The 19771-nt window shown below is 49.6% G+C and overlaps 1 protein-coding gene and 1 long non-coding RNA gene across 5 annotated transcripts in view; one reads left to right on the forward strand and one right to left on the reverse strand.

The window, feature by feature from the left end:
• Positions 1-19771, reverse strand: part of ZNF629 (zinc finger protein 629) — an 83391-nt gene that overhangs the window by 6000 nt on the left and 57620 nt on the right. For 2 of the 4 annotated variants that reach the window (XM_077907342.1, XM_077907344.1), the window contains one exon: positions 43-150. In XM_077907342.1, coding sequence (XP_077763468.1) covers positions 43-150 — 108 coding nt within the window. Of the gene's footprint in view, positions 1-42; positions 151-2635; positions 2835-19547; positions 19729-19771 lie in introns of those variants that run through there. The other 2 variants (XM_077907345.1, XM_077907343.1) reach the window with 2 other exon arrangements.
• On the forward strand, positions 7850-10043 carry LOC144319369 (uncharacterized). Its single transcript, XR_013385203.1, has 3 exons — positions 7850-7960; positions 8873-9075; positions 9506-10043. It is a non-coding gene; the product is annotated as an uncharacterized LOC144319369 (long non-coding RNA).

Consider the following 19771-nt stretch of genomic DNA (forward strand, 5'->3'; position numbering starts at 1 on the left):
CACTGTCTTGTCAGGACTGCAGTCCCTTCTGGTGCCCCTCACCTCTATGAGCATCGCTGGGGCTCTGTTCAGGACCCTGAAGACCTGAGCTCCACAGCACCGTGTCAGGCTCCATCCCAGAGCTCCGGACTGCCCAGTGTTCCAGGGACCCTGGTGGGAGGGGCAGGGGAGAAGACAGGAACACACAATGGCAGCGGATCTGCTTTTCTTTACTTCCGAGCTGGCTGGCCCGGGCACTAGTGCTCATCCTGTGAACTTCATTCAGTTCCCCACCTCCCCATTTCTCTGGGCCTGAATTCTCACCCTGGCCCCCCCCTCCCCTCTGCAGGCCTGATTCGGCTCCAAATCTTAAGATCACAACTAAGCCGGTAGGTGAATTTAAGAGTGTAATTACAAGCTCATCAGTCATAACCCTTTAAACCCAGACTGGGGGCTAGAGAAGTATCTGACACCTACAGGGGAAGGAGGCGCTCACCCCAGCCCTCTGATGCCCAGAGGCTGGGAAACCTGTTATTTCGCTAATCAGAGGAAGCTCATTAAGACTCTAATTTTCCTCCTTAATGGGGCTGCTAATTGGGACCAATAAACTTGCCTTATGAGCCCAGAGAACTGACAGTGCCTGGAAAACTTGAAGGGTTAAAAAAAAAAAAAAAAAGCAAAAAGCAAGAAAGCAATCAGATTTCCCTGAGGGGAAAAGGCCTCCGAAAAGGACTGGGGCCTTTTTCCGTTATCCAAGCACAGAAAGGTCAAGCCAGAGTTGTGGTGGTGATGGGGGGAGCAGTTTGAAGCCATCGGGGGCTTCTGCAGGGATGACCTTGAAAAGAAAATGGGAAGGAGAAGGGAAAAGTGGGTGGAGGCCACCCAGCTGTTGATTCGGTTGCCCATGCTGTCCTTATCTCTCCTGATCCTCCCCACAGACCTGCAAGAGGATCCAGGAGGCAGCTTGTCCATTTTACAGATCAGGAAATCAACACTCAGAGATTTCTCCAAGGTCACATACTGGTAAGTGTGGCAGGTCTAAGACCAGAAATGCAAGGTTCTGGGTCTGGCTTGCCCCGGCCTCTGCTAGGAAGATGACCTTGGGAGTCACATGAAACTCCTAAATGTGGGCTGCTGGCAGGAGACAGCTGAGGAGGAAAGCTTGGACACAACCTACAAGTCATAAGATGGAGAAATGCCCAGGACCACCAGCTTTCCTTGGCTTATTGCATCCAGTGATGATGTCCTGCAGTCTGGGTGGAAGCCCCCCATTAACACTCCCATCCCGGCACCCCTTCTTCTATTTTGTTTGATCTGTTGTTGTTGAATCCTGTGCCTAGGACGGTGCCTGATACATAAGAGGTGCTTCATAAATTTTGTTGAACAAATGAAGGGGAGTGAGTGAGACCCCCTTGTTCCTGAAAAACCTGTCTGGTCTAATGCCTTTTAGGTCATTTTGCACGGGGGTTGGTGCCAAAGAAACAGGAGTTCGGAGTGGCCTTCAGGTAAAACCTAGCTTAGCTATCGCTCCAGAAAGGGTGACAGGATTCCAAGTTGAGGGAATAAGGCCGCCAGAGCTAAATTCTAGGTTCCCACAATGTTTAGGTTTTAACAGAGCCCCTGGGGAGGGCCCAGGCTCTGAGTGGCTGTGTGGGATGGGCACTGTGTATGGGGTCAGTGGTGCAAGACATGGCAAAGACAAGGAGGCAGCTGGGAGGCAACCAAAGTGAAGCAGGGGCAGGCTGAACCCTGCCAAATAGCGGTAGGGGATATAGGTGTTGGATTTGGGGAAGTAAATTAATTTCTTCACCTCCGCAGCTCCTAAAGCCACGAAATGCCCCTGCCCCCCCATCTGTAGGTGTCTTTGGAGGGTGGGAGCTGGGCGCGGTGGGCGCGGGGCCGTGGGAGCGGGGCCTCCGCCCAGCTGGGGGCTGCCTCTTCTGAAGAGTAAGGACAGGTAAGCGCCTCTGAAGCCTCATCGTCCTCCTCGTCCGGAGAAATTCAAGCTCAGCGCTCCCGAGCGGAAGGGAAAGGGTTAAAGCCCAGGCCGCCATGGAGCAGAGAAGTGGGAGCACCTAGGGAGGCGAGGAGGGCAGGCCCCGGGCACCGGCCTTGCACCCCGGCCGGCCTCACCGCGGAGGGCAGGGAAGGACGGGAGGAGGCGGCTGCCTCGCACGGAGGTGCGGAGAGCGGCCCAGGGTGACCCTGACACGAAGGCGGCTGCGGGAAGGCAGCCGCCCTGGCCCGGCCCCCCGCGCCCAACGCCCGCACCAGCTCGGCGCGGACCCCCGGACCGCTGCTCGGACGGCTCCCCGCGACCCTCTTCCGGCTCCGGGGCCGGAGCCCGGCATCCTGGCCCCCCACGGCCCGCGGGGCCCCCGGGATTCCGGCGCTCGCTGCGCCCCGGCCCGCCGGCGGCCCCATTCCCTCTTCCCAGAATGCTCACGCCCTCCTCCCCTCCCCCACGGCCAGACCCTCGCGCTCTTCCCAGAATCCTCGGCCCCTCGCGGCCCCGGCCCGGCCCCCACCCCACCGGCGCCCGGGGCGGGGAGGGGGCGCAGGCCCGCGCGCCCCCGCCTCCCGCGCCCCATTGTTCCCGGCGGCCGTCCCGGGCTCTCCGGGCCACCCCCCAGGAACCCAGGCGTCCCCAACTCACGGCTCTGGGGTCTGGGGAAGGCCGGAAGGCAGAATCCAGCCCCAGGGGACTTAACCCCTTGAATGCCCTGACTCGGGGGCCGGGCTGGACGCCGAGGACTCTGGGGTCCTTCTCAAGGGGTGATCCCAGGCTGAGGACCCGGGGACCAGTTCAGGGTGACTGGGACGGAGCAGGAAGTGACCCCAGCTTCCCGGGCCCCTCTAGCCTGGAGTCAGAGCATCAGCTCTATGGGATTTAACCCTTTGCCTCCCGCAGCCTGGGAAAAAAAGAGGACGGGGAGCAGAGAGGTGGCCGAGACGACGCCCCTCTCTCAGTCTCCAGCGGGAGCGGGGCCTCCGGGGGAGCCCAGATGCTAGTGGGGGGGTCTCTGGATTGCTGGCCACTATCCATCTCGGAGGGGCTCTACCGGCCACTCCCGGAAAGCCCCATTTCCGATTTGGTGGCTGCTGGTCACCCGGGGGCCTGCCTTTGTTGGGACTCAGACCCAGGGTTGGGGCTCAGATGCCTGGGTTGTAGGGTGGGAGCACGACAGGTGCCGCCAGGGAACAGCCTACAGACTAGAAATGGCTTAAATGGAGTAGTAAGTCCAGGCAACTAGAGTTTGGGCTGAGGGGACAAGCCCAGCTGGGAGGGATTTGCAGCCTGCCTTGCCTCTTCCCCGTTAGCCCCCTCAGAGCTGCCTTGGTGGCTGGAGGGAAGTTGGGTGGGGGTGTCCCTGCCCTGGGGGGGGGGGGGGCTTTCCCAGCCACTCAGGGGCACCTGGCTCAGAGCAGGAGAAGCCTTTCAAATCCCAAGGCCCAGGTGACCTAGGCTCCCAATTTTTATAGCCTTTATCTCATCCCTCCCCACCACAATCTGAGACCATCCCCATTTTACAGGAGGGGAAACTGAGTTGTGAGAAGTGAGGTAACTCACTTAAAGGCCAGGTCGTTACTGCCATTGCCCATATTTGTCTGGTGAAGCCCGGGCAGTGCGGGGAGCACGGTGGTGGAGAGATCTCCCAGGGGAACAGGAATTGAGCTTTCTATCCTTAAGATCTCAAGAAGTTTGACAGTGTGGAAGCTATAGACACAGGAGAGTCACAGGAGAAAGTGAAGGGGACTAGCTGTCCAGGGACGCGAGGGAGCAAGCCCAGGAACAAACCGTGTGTCACACATTGCTGAAGAGGATGCGGTCCCTCTGGGCTACATCTGGGGTGCAGAGAGTGTGGTCACCAGGAGAAGAGGGGCCCCGGGTCCTGCCTCTGCTCGCTTCTCTGTCTCCTTCACCCACCTTCCCGTCCAGGCACGTGCCCCTCTTATCTCTGGCTCCCTCACCTGTGATTCCTTACTCTCACCTCAGGGCCTTGGCCCTTCCTGGCCTCCCCTTCTCTGCTCTGTTTCTCACAGCACAGCAGGCAGCAAACCCCAACAGAACGTTTGTGAGTTTGCCGTCTGTGTGCACCTGTGCCTCCCTCACACGCATACGCACACCGCACACCGTCACGTCAGCACCACCAGGGGAAGGGCTTGGTCTCTTGGCTTCCCTGCTGTCTCCCCAGCTCCTGGAACAGTGCCCAGCATGTAGTAGGTGCTCAGTTCACTCAACGCGTGGGATGAAGTCCTTCTCCTGCCTCCTCCATCCATTTCTGGATCAACCCCCAGGCGGGACTGATGTGGCCAAGTCAGGTAAAACTGGGCTCTGGCTTCATAATCACATTCATAGTTCAGACAACTTCACACACACACACACACACCCCCCCCCCGTCATTCTGAGAGACAGGTGAGGAAGAGGCAGACTGGGGATCGGGATCCGAGTGGTGGATCTGGCCCTCGCTACTGTCTCCTCCCCTGAACCACTGCAAAAGCCTGACCTGGCCTGGGGGCAGTAAGTCTGGGGGGCGAGGAGGGAAGCTGCACCTGGAGGCTCCCAGATTTTGATTTGGCCTACACCCTTTCTGGTGTGTGTGCATGTTTAACTGAATGAATCGCCACCTTTAAAAATCAGTACGTTTGGGGTACCTGGGTGGCTCAGTGGCTGAGTGTATGCCTTCGGCCCAGGTCCAGATCCTGGGGTCCTGGGATCAAGTCCCCCCAGTAGGGAGCCTGCTTCTCCCTCTGCCTTTGTCTCTGTTTCTCTCTCTCGTGTCTCTCGTGAATAAATAAAATCTTAAAAAGAAAAACATTAGGGCAGCCCTGGTGCCTCAGCGGTTTAGCGCCGCCTTCAGCCCAGAGCATGATCTTGGAGACCCAGGATCGAGTCCCGCATCGGGCTCCCTGCATGGAGCCTGCTTCTCCCTCTGCCTGTGTCTCTGCCTATCTCTCTCTCATAAACAAAATTAAAAAAAAAATTAGTATGTTTCACATGCAAGTCCAGATTTCCCACTTCTTTGGAAAATCCAAAGATGTGGCAACAAGACCCAAATGTGCACATGGGAGCCACTGGCTGAGCAGTAGCTTCCTTCCTTACAAGGCCACTGGCTTTCCAGTGTGTCAGTCCCTGTCACTCCTATTGTGTCTCCAACCTTGAGGCTGAGAGGTGGTTTCTGTATATCCGTGATCTTCCACTGTTGATGCTCCAACGCCCACTTCATGGTAGGTGCTGATTCTGTGCCCCTTGGTGTGCTCCCCAGGTTCAGAGTGGTAAGTATGAGGATGATGTCTTCTGAGTAGTTACATTTATTGAGTATTTACTATGTGCCAGATGCTATTCCAAGGGCTCCATGAATCTTCACAATAATTTGCGAAACCAATATTATTCTGACAATAGAGTAAGTCCCTGGTACACAGCTAACAAGTGACAGAGCTGGATTCAGATCCAGGCACACTGACATTAGAACCACATGGCTACTAACCACAACTCTCAGAATGGCTCATGTGTGTCTGGGACCAGAGCGTGAGCCACTCAGCCTCGCCATCCTCTCCCACACCTTACTCCAGGAGCTGGAGAGAGGAATCAATTGGCAAGGGTGTTCAGGCCAAGCCATTCTCCAGCAACAGTTTGCTTGTCCTGCTCCTAGGGAAGCAAAGGGTACACTGACTGTAGGTGACAGTATGCTGTCCTGTCACCTACAGTCAGCTGGGACGCTGGACAGAAAGGAGACCCTCCTGGCAGAGTACACCTGGAAGGATGAGGACTGTTCTCCCTTTGGCTTTCCCGGGTAGACCACCACCATGCTCTTCTCAGCCACAGCTTGGCAGCCTTCCACGTGGCCCCTTAGCCATGTGGGCCCTTGTGTTCTGAGCCCAGGGTTGTGTGAAAGCGGTGAGGTCCTGTAGTTGGACCCTGTCCGGACCCTGCTCTGTCCTCACTGCTCAGTGTGGTGGTCGTGGGCAACTCACTTTGCCTCTTGGAGATTTGGGTGCATCTTTGGAAAGGGGATGAGGTTTGGTTCCCAAAGGGACAGGAGGGTTAAATGAGATACGAGAATTCAGAGTCAGCCAGGGTGCCTCATTCTCTCTCTTCAGAGTGCACAGCCCCCGGCCCGCTGGGCAGGAGAGCCAGGAGCCTGGAAAGTGTGTCCTGAGAGAGACGGGGAGTGCGTAACTTCAGAGGATCTGGGGCCGTGACCTGAGACTCCAATCCTCTGCTCTATGGAGGGGCCATTCTTAGGCAGGATGCAAGAGCTGAGGAGCTGCCACCTGAGAAGCCTGCTTCTGACCCCACCCTTCTCACTGGGACAGCTGCCAGGCAGGGGACCTCTAGCCAGTGCCACCAGGACCAGATGGGCCTTCTTTCCTGGAGATGTGCATGCCCACAGGGTGTATTGGGGGCTGCTTCTTGGGAATGTGGTCCTCAACTGTAGAACAAGAGCAGGGTCCCAGGACTGGGAGATCCTGTCTGCCTCTAGAGTCCAGGATCGGTCACTCCTCTGCTCAAGAACCTTCCGTGGCTCCCTAAGACTTCTCACATTGAGTCCTACCCTCCTGGTGCCTCCTAACCACCATGTCCCTAAGGCTCAGAGCCACGTCCTTCCTTTACATTCTGTTCCTCAGACATATCCTGTTCGATGTGGTCAGTTCCAAAAACCCTTCCATGTCAGCTGCTAGCCTTGTCCCTGACCTTGAGGCCTTGTTCTTTCTGTCCATTTGCCTAACAGACCTGTCCATGTCACAGTCATCCAGATTCACCAGCTTCATCGCTCTCCGTGATACCTAGGCATCCTGCTCCCCAAGGCCTGAGCGGCTCTCCTCTGTACCCTGTTCATTAGAAAGTCCTCAGGCCTATGGCACCTTGCTGAGTCTGCCCACCTCTTCTGTCGCCCTGCCCCAGGCCATTGTCATGCCCTGGTTCTCATCCCTGAATGACCACAGTAACTTTCTGACAGGTTCTCCTGCCTCCAGCTCCCTTGGCTTCTTCCCACCCATCTGGTCCCTCAAGGTTCTTCCAAAAAAGCACCAGTGTGTTCACCCTCAGAATGCCTCCTTCAGTCCTTATCATCAGTAGAGAAGGTTTTTGTTTTTTAATTTTTGAAAATTAAGAACTTTTATAATTTTATATCTTAACAATAACTTTGATTAAGCTATAGAAAGTCACATAATTGGGTGAATAATACATATTTATATATTAAGTAAATGTAGGCATGTATAATTTAAAAATAAATATGGAAAAAATAAAAATAAAAATAAAAATAAATATGGGGCACTTGGCTGGCTCAGTCAGTAAAACATGCAACTCTTGATCTCAGGGTCATGAGTTCAAGCCCCACGTTGGGCATGGAGCCTACTTAAAAATTTTTATTTATTTATTTATTTATTTTTATTTTTTTATTTTTTTTTTAAACTCTTTTTTTTTTTTCAATTTTTATTTATTTATGATAGTCACAGAGAGAGAGAGAGAGGCAGAGACATAGGCCGAGGGAGAAACAGGCTCCATGCACCGGGAGCCCGATGTGGGATTCGATCCCGGGTCTCCAGGATCACGCCCTGGGCCAAAGGCAGGCGCCAAACCACTGCGCCACCCAGGGATCCCCCAAATTTTTTTTTTTTATTGTTTTTTTTTTTTTTTTTTTTTATGATAGTCACAGAGAGAGAGAGAGAGAGAGAGGCAGAGACACAGGCAGAGGGAGAAGCAGGCTCCATGCACCAGGGAGCCCGACGTGGGATTCGATCCCGGGTCTCCAGGATCGCGCCCTGGGCCAAAGGCAGGCGCCAAACCGCTGCGCCACCCAGGGATCCCCAAAATTTTTTTTAAATAAATAAAACATTAAAGTAAATAAGATATATGTATATTGTTTGTTACTAAGTATTTTCATGAAGGTGTGAACTGAAGTAGCTCTGTCATCACGTGTCTGGGCCTCAGTCACCTCATCTGCAAAATGACACTTCAGATCAAATGTTCTCAACGGTAAGAGTCTGACCATATGGAAAACTTTTGTGTATACTTGACTATTTGGAGAGGATACATAAGTGCCTGGAAAGGACAGTGACTTCTGGGGAGGAGGCCTGAGGATCTGGGATAGGAGGAAGGCTTAACTTTGGATTCTTTGATTTTGTTTGATGATCTCCAATTTGTAAAAGTCACTTTTTATTTTTTATTTTTTTATTAAAAAATTTATTTATTTATTTATTTTATTTATTTATTTTTTTTAAGATTTTATTTATTCATGAGAGACATAGAAAGAGAGAGAGAGGCAGAGGCACAGGCAGAGGGAGAAGCAAGCTCCATGCAAGGAGCCCGACGTGGGACTCGATCCTGGGACCCCAGGATCATGCCCTGGGCTGAAGACAGGGACTAAACAGCTGAGCCACCCAGGGATCCCCTAAAAAATTTTTTTAAATTTATTTATGATAGTCACACAGAGAGAGAGACAGAGAGAGAGAGAGAGAGAGAGAGAGAGGCAGAGGGAGAAGCAGGCTCCATGCACTGGGAGCCCAATGTGGGACTCGATCCCAGGTCTCCAGGATTGCACCCTGGGTCAAAGGCAGGCGCTAAACCGCTGCGCCACCCAGGGATCCCCAAAAGTCACTTTTTAAATGGTAAATGTTGGGACGCCTGGGTGGCTCAGCAGTTGAGCAGTTGAGCAGCTGCCTTCGGCTCAGGGCATGATCCCAGGGTTGTGGGATAAGGTCCTGCATCCAGCTCCCCTCAGGGAGCCTGCTTCTCTCTTTGCCTATGTTTCTGCCTTGTCTCTGTGTCTCTCATGAATAAATGAATAAAATCTCAAAAAAGAAAAAAAGTATATAAATGGTAAACGTTTGCAGTATAAGGCTGGACTGGAGATCATGGGTTAAAATAACACATTGATTTCTTTTTCAGGTTTGCTCTGATCCAAGTCACATTAAATTAAATTCAACTGATTTCCTACCCATATGTTACGCGTGGACTAACCTTCAAGAGAGGTCCCCATTCCCCCTGGAACAGATGCTCTACTGCAGCCTAAGCATGGGAAAGGAGATTGAAGACAGATGGAAGAGAGGATTATATTGTCACACACGGTTACAATACTTAAAAAAAAATCGGTAAGCTCCCAAACACTTGAAGCCTGATTCTACCCTTGGCACACCCCAAGGACCCTAGACTTGTGGCTGGAGAAGTCTAAATGCCAGAGCACCTGGTCCTGTTTGAAACCAACCAGCCTTTTCCCTCCTCTGCTCAGTGCCCCCCCACCCCCAGTAATCCCCATTGTCATGCAATGTCTGTCCCCGGCTCCACCCCAACCCTCCCCCAACACAGGATGGTCCTGCTTCTGGGGCCTTTCATCAAGCACTGACTCCCTTGGCCTCCTCTAGAAGGCCTCTCCTTCTCCCCTCCACACAGACAAATCTTGTCTGTCTTCAGAGTCCTGTTCAAATGCCAGCCAACCTAAGTCTGGGCCCTGGTATTCACCCTCATTGATTGTTTTATAACCTATGATTTCACTCACATTAAGGCATTTGTTTCTCTTGGTAGAGGCAGTTATCCTCACCTTTTTATTCATGAGGGAACAGGACTTCAGACAGGCAACATGTTCCAGTCACAGAGCATCCATGAGAACTTGGGATCCATAGGTCTTGGATTTTCTGACTGCGAGTCTGAGACTTCCCTCGTTCAGAATCCAGCTAAATTCCTCCTCTTCTTTCCTAAACTACATCGTCTCCTAGAGAACCATCCTCAGCTTTTGTCACAAACTGACTGCAGGGATTCCTATGTTTTACTAGCCAACTTGGCCACATCTGGGTACCCTGTATGGTGTTGATATTTTTCTTCAGTTCAGTGTGTTTGTCTTCACTGAGAGAAACATATCTGAGAAGGAAACTCAATATCAGTGTGATAAATAGAAAATTGCTTGTTGGGCAGCCCGGGTGGCTCAGTGGTTTAGCGGCCCAGGACCTGATCCTGGAGACCCGGGATCAAGTCCCATGTCGGGCTCCCTGCATGGAGCCTGCTTCTCCCTCTGCCTGTGTCTCTGCCTCTCTCTCTGTGTGTCTCATGAATAAATAAATAAAATTAAAAAAAAAAAGAAAAGAAAATTGCTTGTTACTGGGGAGCCTGGGTGGCTCAGTTAGAAGAGCATCCAACTCTTGATTGTGGGGTTGTGAATTTGAGCCCCACATTGGGTGGGTCTTAAATAACTAAGACTTTAAAAAAAAGAAAATTGCTAATTATAAGTGTAAAAATAAATACAAGGCAAAAGTAATACCAAATGGTTCAAAGACCTAACACTATAGAATTTTTAGAAGAAAACTTAGGGGTTAATCTTCATGATCTTGGATTTGTCATTGGCTTCTTAGATATGATACCAAAAATACAAGCAACAAAGGAAAAAATAGGTAAATGGGACTTAATCAAATTTAAAAATTTTGTACATCGAAGGAAAGTATCAAGCAGGTGAAGACACCACAGAATGGGAGAGGAAATGTTAACAAACCATGTGTCTGGTAAGGGACTAGTATCCAGCATATATAAAAAACTGTAGGGGCACCTGGATGGCTCAGTCGGTTAAGGGTCTGACTCTTGTTTTCGGCTCAGGTCATGATCTCACTGAATGTGGAGCCTGCTTGAGATTCTCTCCCTCTCCCTCTGAAGGAAAGAAAGAGAAAGAAAGAAGAAGAAAGAAGAAAGAAAGAAAGAAAGAAAGAAAGAAAGAAAGAAAGAAAGAAAGAAAGAAAGAAGGAAGGAAGGAAGGAAGGAAGGAAGGAAGGAAGGAAGGAAGGAAGAAAGAGAAAGAAAGAAAGAAGAAAGAAAGAAAGAAAGAAAGAAAGAAAGAAAGAAAGAAAGAAAGAAAGAAAGAAAGAAAAAGAGAGAAAAAGAAAAAGAGAGGAAAGGGATCCCTGGGTGGCGCAGCGGTTTGGCGCCTGCCTTTGGCCGGGGCGCGATCCTGGAGACCCGGGATCGAATCCCACGTCGGGCTCCCGGTGCATGGAGCCTGCTTCTCCCTCTGCCTATGTCTCTGCCTCTCTCTCTCTCTCTCTCTCTCTGTGACTATCATAAATAAATAAAAATTAAAAGAAAGAAAGAAAGAAAGAAAGAAAGAAAGAAAGAAAGAAAGAAAGAAAGAAACTGTAAAAACTCAACAATAAAGTCAACCCAATTAAAACATGGGCAAAGAGCTTGGACATTTCTCCAGAGAAGATCTACAGATGGCCAACAAACACATGAAAAGATGCTTAACATCATTGGCCATGAGGAACATGCAAATCAAAACCCCATTGAGATCCCTCTTCACGCCCACAGGGACAGTTATAATAATACTTTCTAAAAACCTGAGAGTAACCAGTGTTGGTAAGGATGTGGAGAAACTGCAACCCTCATACATTGCTGGTGGGAATGTAAAATGGTGCAGCCACTGGAAAACCACTGGGTGGTTCCTCAAAAAATTTCCTAATTTCCGGGATCCCTGGGTGGCGCAGCGGTTTGGCGCCTGCCTTTGGCCCAGGGCGCGATCCGGGAGACCCTAGATCGAATCCCACATCGGGCTCCCGGTGCATGGAGCCTGCTTCTCCCTCTGCCTGTGTCTCTGCCTCTCTCTCTCTCTCTGTGTGACTATCATAAATAAATAAAAAATTTAAAAAAAAAATTTCCTAATTTCCTAAACATAGGACCTACCTATGACAGAGCAATACCAGGTCTGTACCCAGGAGAAATGAAAACATATGTTTACGCAAAAACTTGTACACAGATGCTCATAGCAGCACTATTCGTAATAGCCAAAAAGTGGAAACAACCCAAATGTCCATCAAGGTATGAATAGATGAACAAAATGTGGTGCGTATCCATACAATGGAATATCATTAAGCCATAAAAAGGAATAAATTGCTGCTATGTGTTACAACCTGGATGAACCTTGAAAACTTTGTTAAGTGCAATGTAATAGATATACAGGGGCTGCCTATTTTATGATTCTGTTTATATGAAGTATCCAGAACAGGTGAATCCAGAGAGACACAAAGCAGATGAATGGTTGCCAGGGGCTGGGGAGAGGTAGGAATGGGGAGTGATGGCTTAAAGGGTACAAGACTTCCTTTGAGGTGATGGAGTGTTCTGGAACTAGATAGACATGATGACTATAGATAAATGTATGAGATGTCACTGAATTGTATACTTCAAAATGATTGAAATTATGAATGTTATGTGAATTTTACAATTAAAAATTCAGTTAGAGGTGCCTGGGAGACTCAGTTGGTTAAGCATCTGCCTTTGGCTCAGGTTATGATCTCAGGGTCCTGGGATCGAGCCCCACATCAGGCTCCCTGCTCAGGGAGGAGTCTGCTTCTCCCTCTGCCCCTTCCCCTGCTCGTGCTCTCTCTCTCAGATAAATAAAATCTTTTTATTTTTTTTTTAAATTTTATTTATTTATTCATGACACACACACACACACACACACACACACACACACACAGGCGGTCTGTGCCTCTGTGACAGACCGCAGAGGGAGAAGCAGGCTCCATGCAGGGAGCCCAATGTAGGACTCGATCCCAGGTCTCCAGGACCACACCCGGGACTGAAGGTGGTGCTAAGCCACTGAGCCACCCGGGCTGCCCTAAAATCTTTTTTAAAATTCAATATTAAATTATGTTAATAAGTGCCTTCGATATATTGTTGCACAATTAGGGGAAGGCTCTGGTGAAGGGGCTCATTTCGTGTGTATGTGAGAGTGACAGAGACAGAGGCACAGTGGGAGTTAGGAGGTGATAAAAGCCTCGCACCAACCTGAGACCCTGCCCTGGGTGGAATCAAAGGGTTCTCCTGGGAAGGAGAACAGGAAGGACCACCTTTCTCCTGGTGCTGTCTCAACCCACTGGCAGAGACACCTGATGCCACCTGGGCACACCTTGCCTGCCATGTGGATGCCGGTACAGGTTATGTCACCGGCTCCGGGGACAGATACCATGGCATTTCCACCTAGACTTAATCCAACAGCTGAAGGCCACATTGCGGGGGCTGCCTGCCCAGAGACGGGATCTTTCCGCAGTTTGTCTGTCCTGAGGGGGCACCTTTCTGTAAAGCACTGAAAGACACCACAGATTGGCAGTGGTCCTCTGTCGTGAGACAGCTGGCAGTGCAAGGGTAGGAACTGGAAAGCTGCCAGTCAGACTTTGTTTCAATTCTTGTTTCTGTCACATTCAGCTGTGAGACCTTGTTCTAATTACTGGACCTTCTCTGAATCTCCATTTCCTTGTCTGTAAAATAGGGAAATAACCCTTCCAGAGTGTGAAAACTGAGTGAGGTGTGTGCACATACCGTTAATTTTTTTTCCTGGTAGTTACCTTCAGCTTTCATCTTTGGCTTTTTTTTTTTTTTTTTGCGCTAGAAAAATAATATAACTAACGAAAATATTAAAAAGTGAAATTACTAAAAAAAGTGAAATTATTCATTTTTCATCTCCTATTTCAACTATTTTTGCCTTTCGTTGTATTTCTTTCTAAGCTTTTTTTTTTTTTTTAAACTTAGTTATAGGTTTTTGTTGCTCCTTGTCTTCACGGCCATAACTTTAATGGCCATCTACACAATTCCTTCTATGTACACCATATTTTGCTCAGTCATTTCCATGTTGTTGAATATTTACACTGTCTCCTGTTTTTGTTCTAATAAAACTTCAGTGAACATCTCTGAGGATATATATCTCTGAAATTTTGTCTGTTTTTTTTTTTAATTTTTATTTATTTATGATAGTCACACACACAGAGAGAGAGAGAGGCAGAGACATAGGCAGAGGGAGAAGCAGGCTCCATGCACCGGGAGCCTGACGTGGGATTCGATCCCGGGTCTCCAGGATCACGCCCTGGGCCAAAGGCAGGCGCTTAACCGCTGCGCCACCCAGGGACCCTTGTCTGTTTTCTTAAAAGACATTCCTAGCAATAGAAATGTTGGGTCAAATCTAGGAGAATTTCCCTGGCTTTGGTGATGCAAATTATTATGCAACCTTATAATTTGTTGTGACTCTAAATGCAGAATATGGGGCAGCCCGGGTGGCTCAGCGGTTTAGCGCCGCTTTCGGCCCAGGGCCTAATCCTGGAGACTGGGTATCAAGTCCTGTGTCAGGCTCCCTGCGTGGCACCTGCTTCTCCCTCTGCCTGTGTCTCTGCCTCTCTCTGCATCTCTCATGAATAAATAAATAAAACCTTAAAAAAAAATAAATGCCGAATACTCTGTCTTGCCTAAAGGATGTGAGGAGAGATTTGATTACATGCTTTGCTGAAGTCCATCTAAGTGAAATCTAGAACATTTCCTTGGTTTGTGAACCTAGTAAGTAACCTTATAACCATGAAAAATCATTCCTACTTCCTAGGATTAAAGGCACTGTCACATGCCCGCCAGCATAAGTGAGCACTCGACCAGCATTCCTTTTTCTTGTTCTCACCTTGTAAAGTGTGTGAGAGTACTCTGGGACTACAGGTCTCTATGGCCTTCTAGTGATCTCTGCTTTCCTTACCAGGCTCTGAGGATTTGACTTCTGTAAGGTTATTATCACCTGATTAATGGCTTCTGATTGCTAAGAGGTTTTGTTTTGCTTTGTAGACTTGTTCATTTCCAAATACAGGTCCATAAGGAGAACTATGAAGTCAGGGATGTGCAGCCTTTCTCTAATATATACGACAGTATAGATATTTAAAAGATATTAAATCAGATATTAAAAAGCCACCTTTAAGTGGGTACCATAAAGGAGATGAGGGAGTCTGGCAGTTGTGCTTGTTTCTTTATTTATACCTTGCTTGGTTTCAAAAAAGGACCCGAGGCATTTACAGAGCCACATATCCAAGGACAGGTGCCTGGCATCTAGTAAGACCCACAGCTGCTCAGCATCGGCGATTATCACTGACTATAGCAGTAGTGATAAAGGGTCATTAACAAGACAAAAACAAAAAACAAACCCAAAACCAGAAAAGGCAGAGGGAAAATAAAGGGGGAAATGATAACATGAATCCAGAGTTGGTGCACAGAACATATGTATAAAACTCTGCTGATAGAATTCCTAAAAGTGAGTTACACATTTGCTGAGCTTTCCAGAGGCCCAAGCAGAAGTTGGTTAGGTAATTCATGTGAGGTTCGGGAGAAAGTTCTGTCAGTCCTCATCAAAATGACATTTTGTAATTCAGAGGACCATGTCTTCAACCCTATCCCCTAATTCTGAATCCAGTCCAACACAGAGACAGATGTGCTGTAGGAGGTGGATCATGGCTGCGCTAAATTCATAAATTCAGCCAGTCTGCTTTTAAAGCCACTGTTACAAATCACACACCCCGGCCTTAAGCAACCCCAATAAGGGGATTAGCTACAACATATGTCCTTTGGCTCTAGGGGGTTGGTAGATACACATATTTCCTCCTTGCCAGCCCCAGGAGCCATTCACAAAGAATAGAACAGGGTGGCCCTTGAGATATACACTGGCAAGAAGATGGCTTTGTTTCCCATTGTATGGGGATGATATGTGGAGTGTCCGCTGTTTGGTTTTTCACCCTTGAGATCCGACCACCTGGTTTGGAGCAAGCCTGCCTTTCACAGGGGCAATCAAGCTGTGCTTGTGTCCAGCTGTTCTGTCTCCAGATCATCTCCCTGAGAAATCAGGGGTCTAGGGCCTATAATCCCAGAGGGCTTGGATTTGACCTTCTTCCTTTCATTTTAGCTAACATCTTTTGTGCCAAGCATTTGACATGAATTATTTTAGTTTTACCATAACTCTGGCAGGTAGCTATTGCTGCCCCTTTTTTACACTGACACAATAAAATTCCAGAGATATACGAAGTGCTTTCCCCAAGGTTACCCTGCTAGTAAGAGCTGTGATTTAATGCAGTTCTGTAGGATTCGAGATTCTTATTCTTCCCTGCACCAGATGATTCTTGTGAATCATCTATCCGACGGTCTGATTTAGGATTCCAACTGAGTTAAACATCAAGTTTTCTGACCTTTGGCTTGTGTTATTAATATCCTTCCCTTGTTTTGAAAACTGGTAGGTACTTCATTGGTCTGTTTCCAGATTTTCTATCTCTTCTCCAATGAGTCAGGTGTCAATTGCTCATTGGCGATTTTTCTCATTTTACTTCTCCAAGTCAGCTCAGGAGATGAGGATTGAGTCAAAGATTAATGCTCTTTAAAATTTTTTATACCTCTAATATCTAACTATTTCCTCTTACCAGTGTTTGTTATAAAAGAAATCTCAGGGGTGCCTGGGTGGCTCAGTCAGTTAAGCAAATGCCTTTGCTCAGGTCATGATCCCAGGATCCTGGGATTGAGCCTTGCCTGCATCAGGGCCCTGCTCACTGGGGAGTATGCTTCTCCTTTTGCCCCTCCCCCAGCTCATGCTTTCATTCTCTCTCTCTTTCTCTCTGAAATAAATAAATAATTTTTAAAACCCCAAGAAATCTCATAATAAAAAAACAACCCATGTAACACTATTTTTAACCTAAGAGGTTTGCAAATATAGTTTGCTTATAGACTATGTGGAGAATCAGGCACTCTCAAACATTAGTAGAGAGCAGACATCTGCACTGCCTCTTTTGGGGGAAGGAAAATTTGGCAACACTGATCAAAATTTAAAATGTGCACACCCTTTGACCCAACAACTCCACTTCTAGAGCCTACAGGCATGGTGGCACGTGCACCCAAAGATGTGTTCACAGTGCTATTCAGCAAAATGTTGCTTCTATAGCAAAAGATTGAACATAATCTACATGTCCACTAACAGGGAAGTCAACTGAATAAATTATGGCATATCCATATACCAGAATACTCTGCAGCTGTGAAAATAGGAAGCAGCCATGTACAGACCGACACGAGACATTCTCCAAAATACGCTGTTATGTGAAAGAAGCAAGGGGAAAAGCAAGTAACTGCAGTGCGTTATCATATTTGTGTTTTTCTAAAAGGAGACACTTGCATATACATAGACTATCTTTAGAAAGACACACAAGAAATCAGTCACAGTGCTCAGGAGATGATGACGGGGGCTAGGGACAGGCAGAGGCAGGAGGGCAGCCCGTTTTTCCTTTTTTGCCTTTGTATATTATGTGAATTTTTCCCCCTAAATATAAAAAGAAGTGAAAAGGAAAAATGTAGGGGCGGCTGGGTGGCTCAGATGGTGAGGCATCTGCCTTTGGCTCATGTCATGATCTCAGGGTCCTGGGATCAAGCCCGACATCAGGGGGAAGGGAGCCCACTTCTCCCTCTGCCTTGCCTGCTGCTCCCTTTGCTGCACACACACTCTCTCTCTGTCAAATAAATAAAATTTTAAAAAAGAAAATTTTAAAAAGTAACCTTATTAGAAAACCTCTATCCTGTGTTGTAAGGGCATGATTTTTCTCGCTGAAGAAAGTGAATATGGCCCTTAGACCAGGGAGGCACTGGACTCCTCATTGCACCCTTGGGTGTGTGACATGAGATACCCAGAGCCCTGTTCTGACTAAACCACTAATTTGTGGAGTGACCCTGGGAAAACCTCACACTTCCCTGGTATTAGGGTGCAGAGGACAAAATGGACAACGTCCTGCCGTCCAAAAGCTTAAACTAGGTAGAGGGAGTGGCGTGGCCAAGGGTGTGGAGGTGAGAAAGTCTCTGGTTCTTCATCTCTCAGGGCCACCCACCCCTGGCCCTCACAGCTCTCATGCTGGGACTCTCCCCAGCTGCCTTCCTGCAAGACTATCAAGGTACTAAATCTCTAGCGAACGAAAGGCAAGGACAGCCTGACCATGTCCTCCAGGCTCCATGAACCCTAATGAAAGGCTATTAGTACTAAACACTGGAGCCCAGCGGAAACTGCCCAGAAGGACCCCGAGAAGCAGGGAGAAGTGGCAGGCCGGACTGGTCCCTGAGGTTCCCACAGGTTGTGTCAAAGGTTGGACTGCTTTGTAATCATTTTTGCACATGAAAACATGAATTTACTTTATCCTTAAAAAATAAGGGTGCCTGGGGGCGCATGGGTTGCTCAGTTGGTTGAGCATCCAACTTTTGGTTTCTTCCCAGGTGTTGATCTCAAGGTCAGGAAATCCAGCCCCTCATGGGCCTCTGCACTCAGAGTGGAGTCTGCTTGAGGCTCTCTGTCTCCCTCTCCCTCTGCTCTTCCCCCTGCGTGCTCTGTCTAAAATCAATCAATCAATCATTAAAAAAAAAAAATAGGGGTGCCTGGCTGGCTCAGTCAGAAGAGCATGCGACTCTTGATCTCCAGGTGGTGAGTTCCAGCCCCAAGTTGAGTGTAGAGATTGTTAAAATAATAATAATAATAATAATAATAATAATAATAATAAACTTTAAAATATATATTTCCTCAGTGCCTTTCTCTCTTTGGATGTCTGCAACTTGCTTCTTTTGAAGGTCACAGTATACTTGTCTTTAAGCAAGGAGAGCATCCTTGCTGGGGCAGCGCCTTCATTACTGAGATCAGCCTGGTTGGGAACTGGGTGGTTTTGCACAGCCTCCTCAGCTCTGGACTAGCAGGGCATCCGGGTCTGACAGCACTATTGCTTTCGGTTCAGAATTTCCAGAAAAGGTTTCCAAAATCAGAGCTGCAGTGTGGAGGAGAAAAAAAACCATGCGCCCTGCAGTCAGAGGGCCTTGAGTTCAAACCCTACGCCCACATCCCCTCAGTTCCTAACTCCCTCCATAACATGGGAATACTAATACTGCCTTCACAGACCTGCCCTAGGGCTGTAGAGACAGGTGTGTCAGGAAGCCCGCACAAAGAAGGCCCTCCATAAATACCAGCTCTTATCATGTCCATTACGTTCTTCATTCTCATGCCACAAGACTGACCCTCGCGCACCTGCCTTTTTCCAAGGGGCGCAGTAAAAATCGTAGCAATGACGACTAGCATTTACTGAGCACTGATTAAGCGACAGACCCTCTTCTAAGTCCTTTACGCGTTCACTGAATCCTTACAGCCGCCTTTGCGGTAGATACGGGGATTTCACAGATCGGCCAGCAGAGGCTCAGAGAGGTTCAATAACCTGCCCGAGGCGGCCCAGCACCTCAGCCGAGCAGGCCCACGAGCCCAGCGAGTCGGGCGCTGTCCTTTAGATAAGGGCACGTTCGGTTCAAGGACCGAACCGAACGGTTGCGCAGGGAGAACACAAGTCAACTCAGCCCTTGGCGGGGCCGAAGGGGTTATTCCCACTGAGACGCCGGCGCCCGGGGCTGCTAGAGAGGCCGAGCCAGGGGCGGGAGGAGCGCGCACTTCCGGCCGCCGCGGGACTCGGGGCGCCCCGGGGCCGGCTCGCAGATCGGGGCGCGCGGGGCGGCCTCGGGGCGCAGAGGGCGGGGCCCCCGGGGCTCCAGAGCGGGAGCGCCGAGCGCGGAGGTGTCGGATCGTGGCCGCCCGGCGGCTCCTGGCCTCTCCCCATAGGCAGGCGGGCGGGCGGTCCCCCTCCCCGGGACCCCGACCCCCCCCCCCCCGGGACCCCGAGCCTCCGGGAGCCCCGGCTCCGAGAGCGCCTGCGCCTTCCGCCCCCTCCCCGGTGCCGGCCCGTCCGCCTCCCCCTTGGTCCCCACAGCCGCCCCGAGAAGCCGGTGGCTTCACCCCCACCTTATGGGCGACTCGCTCATACCGCCTGTTCCGTAAAGAGCCGGAGCCGCTTGCTGGGCCGGAGCGGAGCGGAGCGGGGCTGCGCGGCGCCGGGCGGGCCCTGGCGCTCCTGACCCCTCGGGACCGTGGGGCCGGCTTCTGGAACCTCTGCGGGCCCCCACCCGACCTGGCCGGCCCTGCCCTTTGGGGTGAGAGAGCCTCGCTCAGTTTTGCTCCCGCGGCCC

Source organism: Canis aureus, chromosome 8 (genome assembly GCF_053574225.1).
Source record: "Canis aureus isolate CA01 chromosome 8, VMU_Caureus_v.1.0, whole genome shotgun sequence".
NCBI classification, from domain to species: domain Eukaryota; kingdom Metazoa; phylum Chordata; class Mammalia; order Carnivora; family Canidae; genus Canis; species Canis aureus.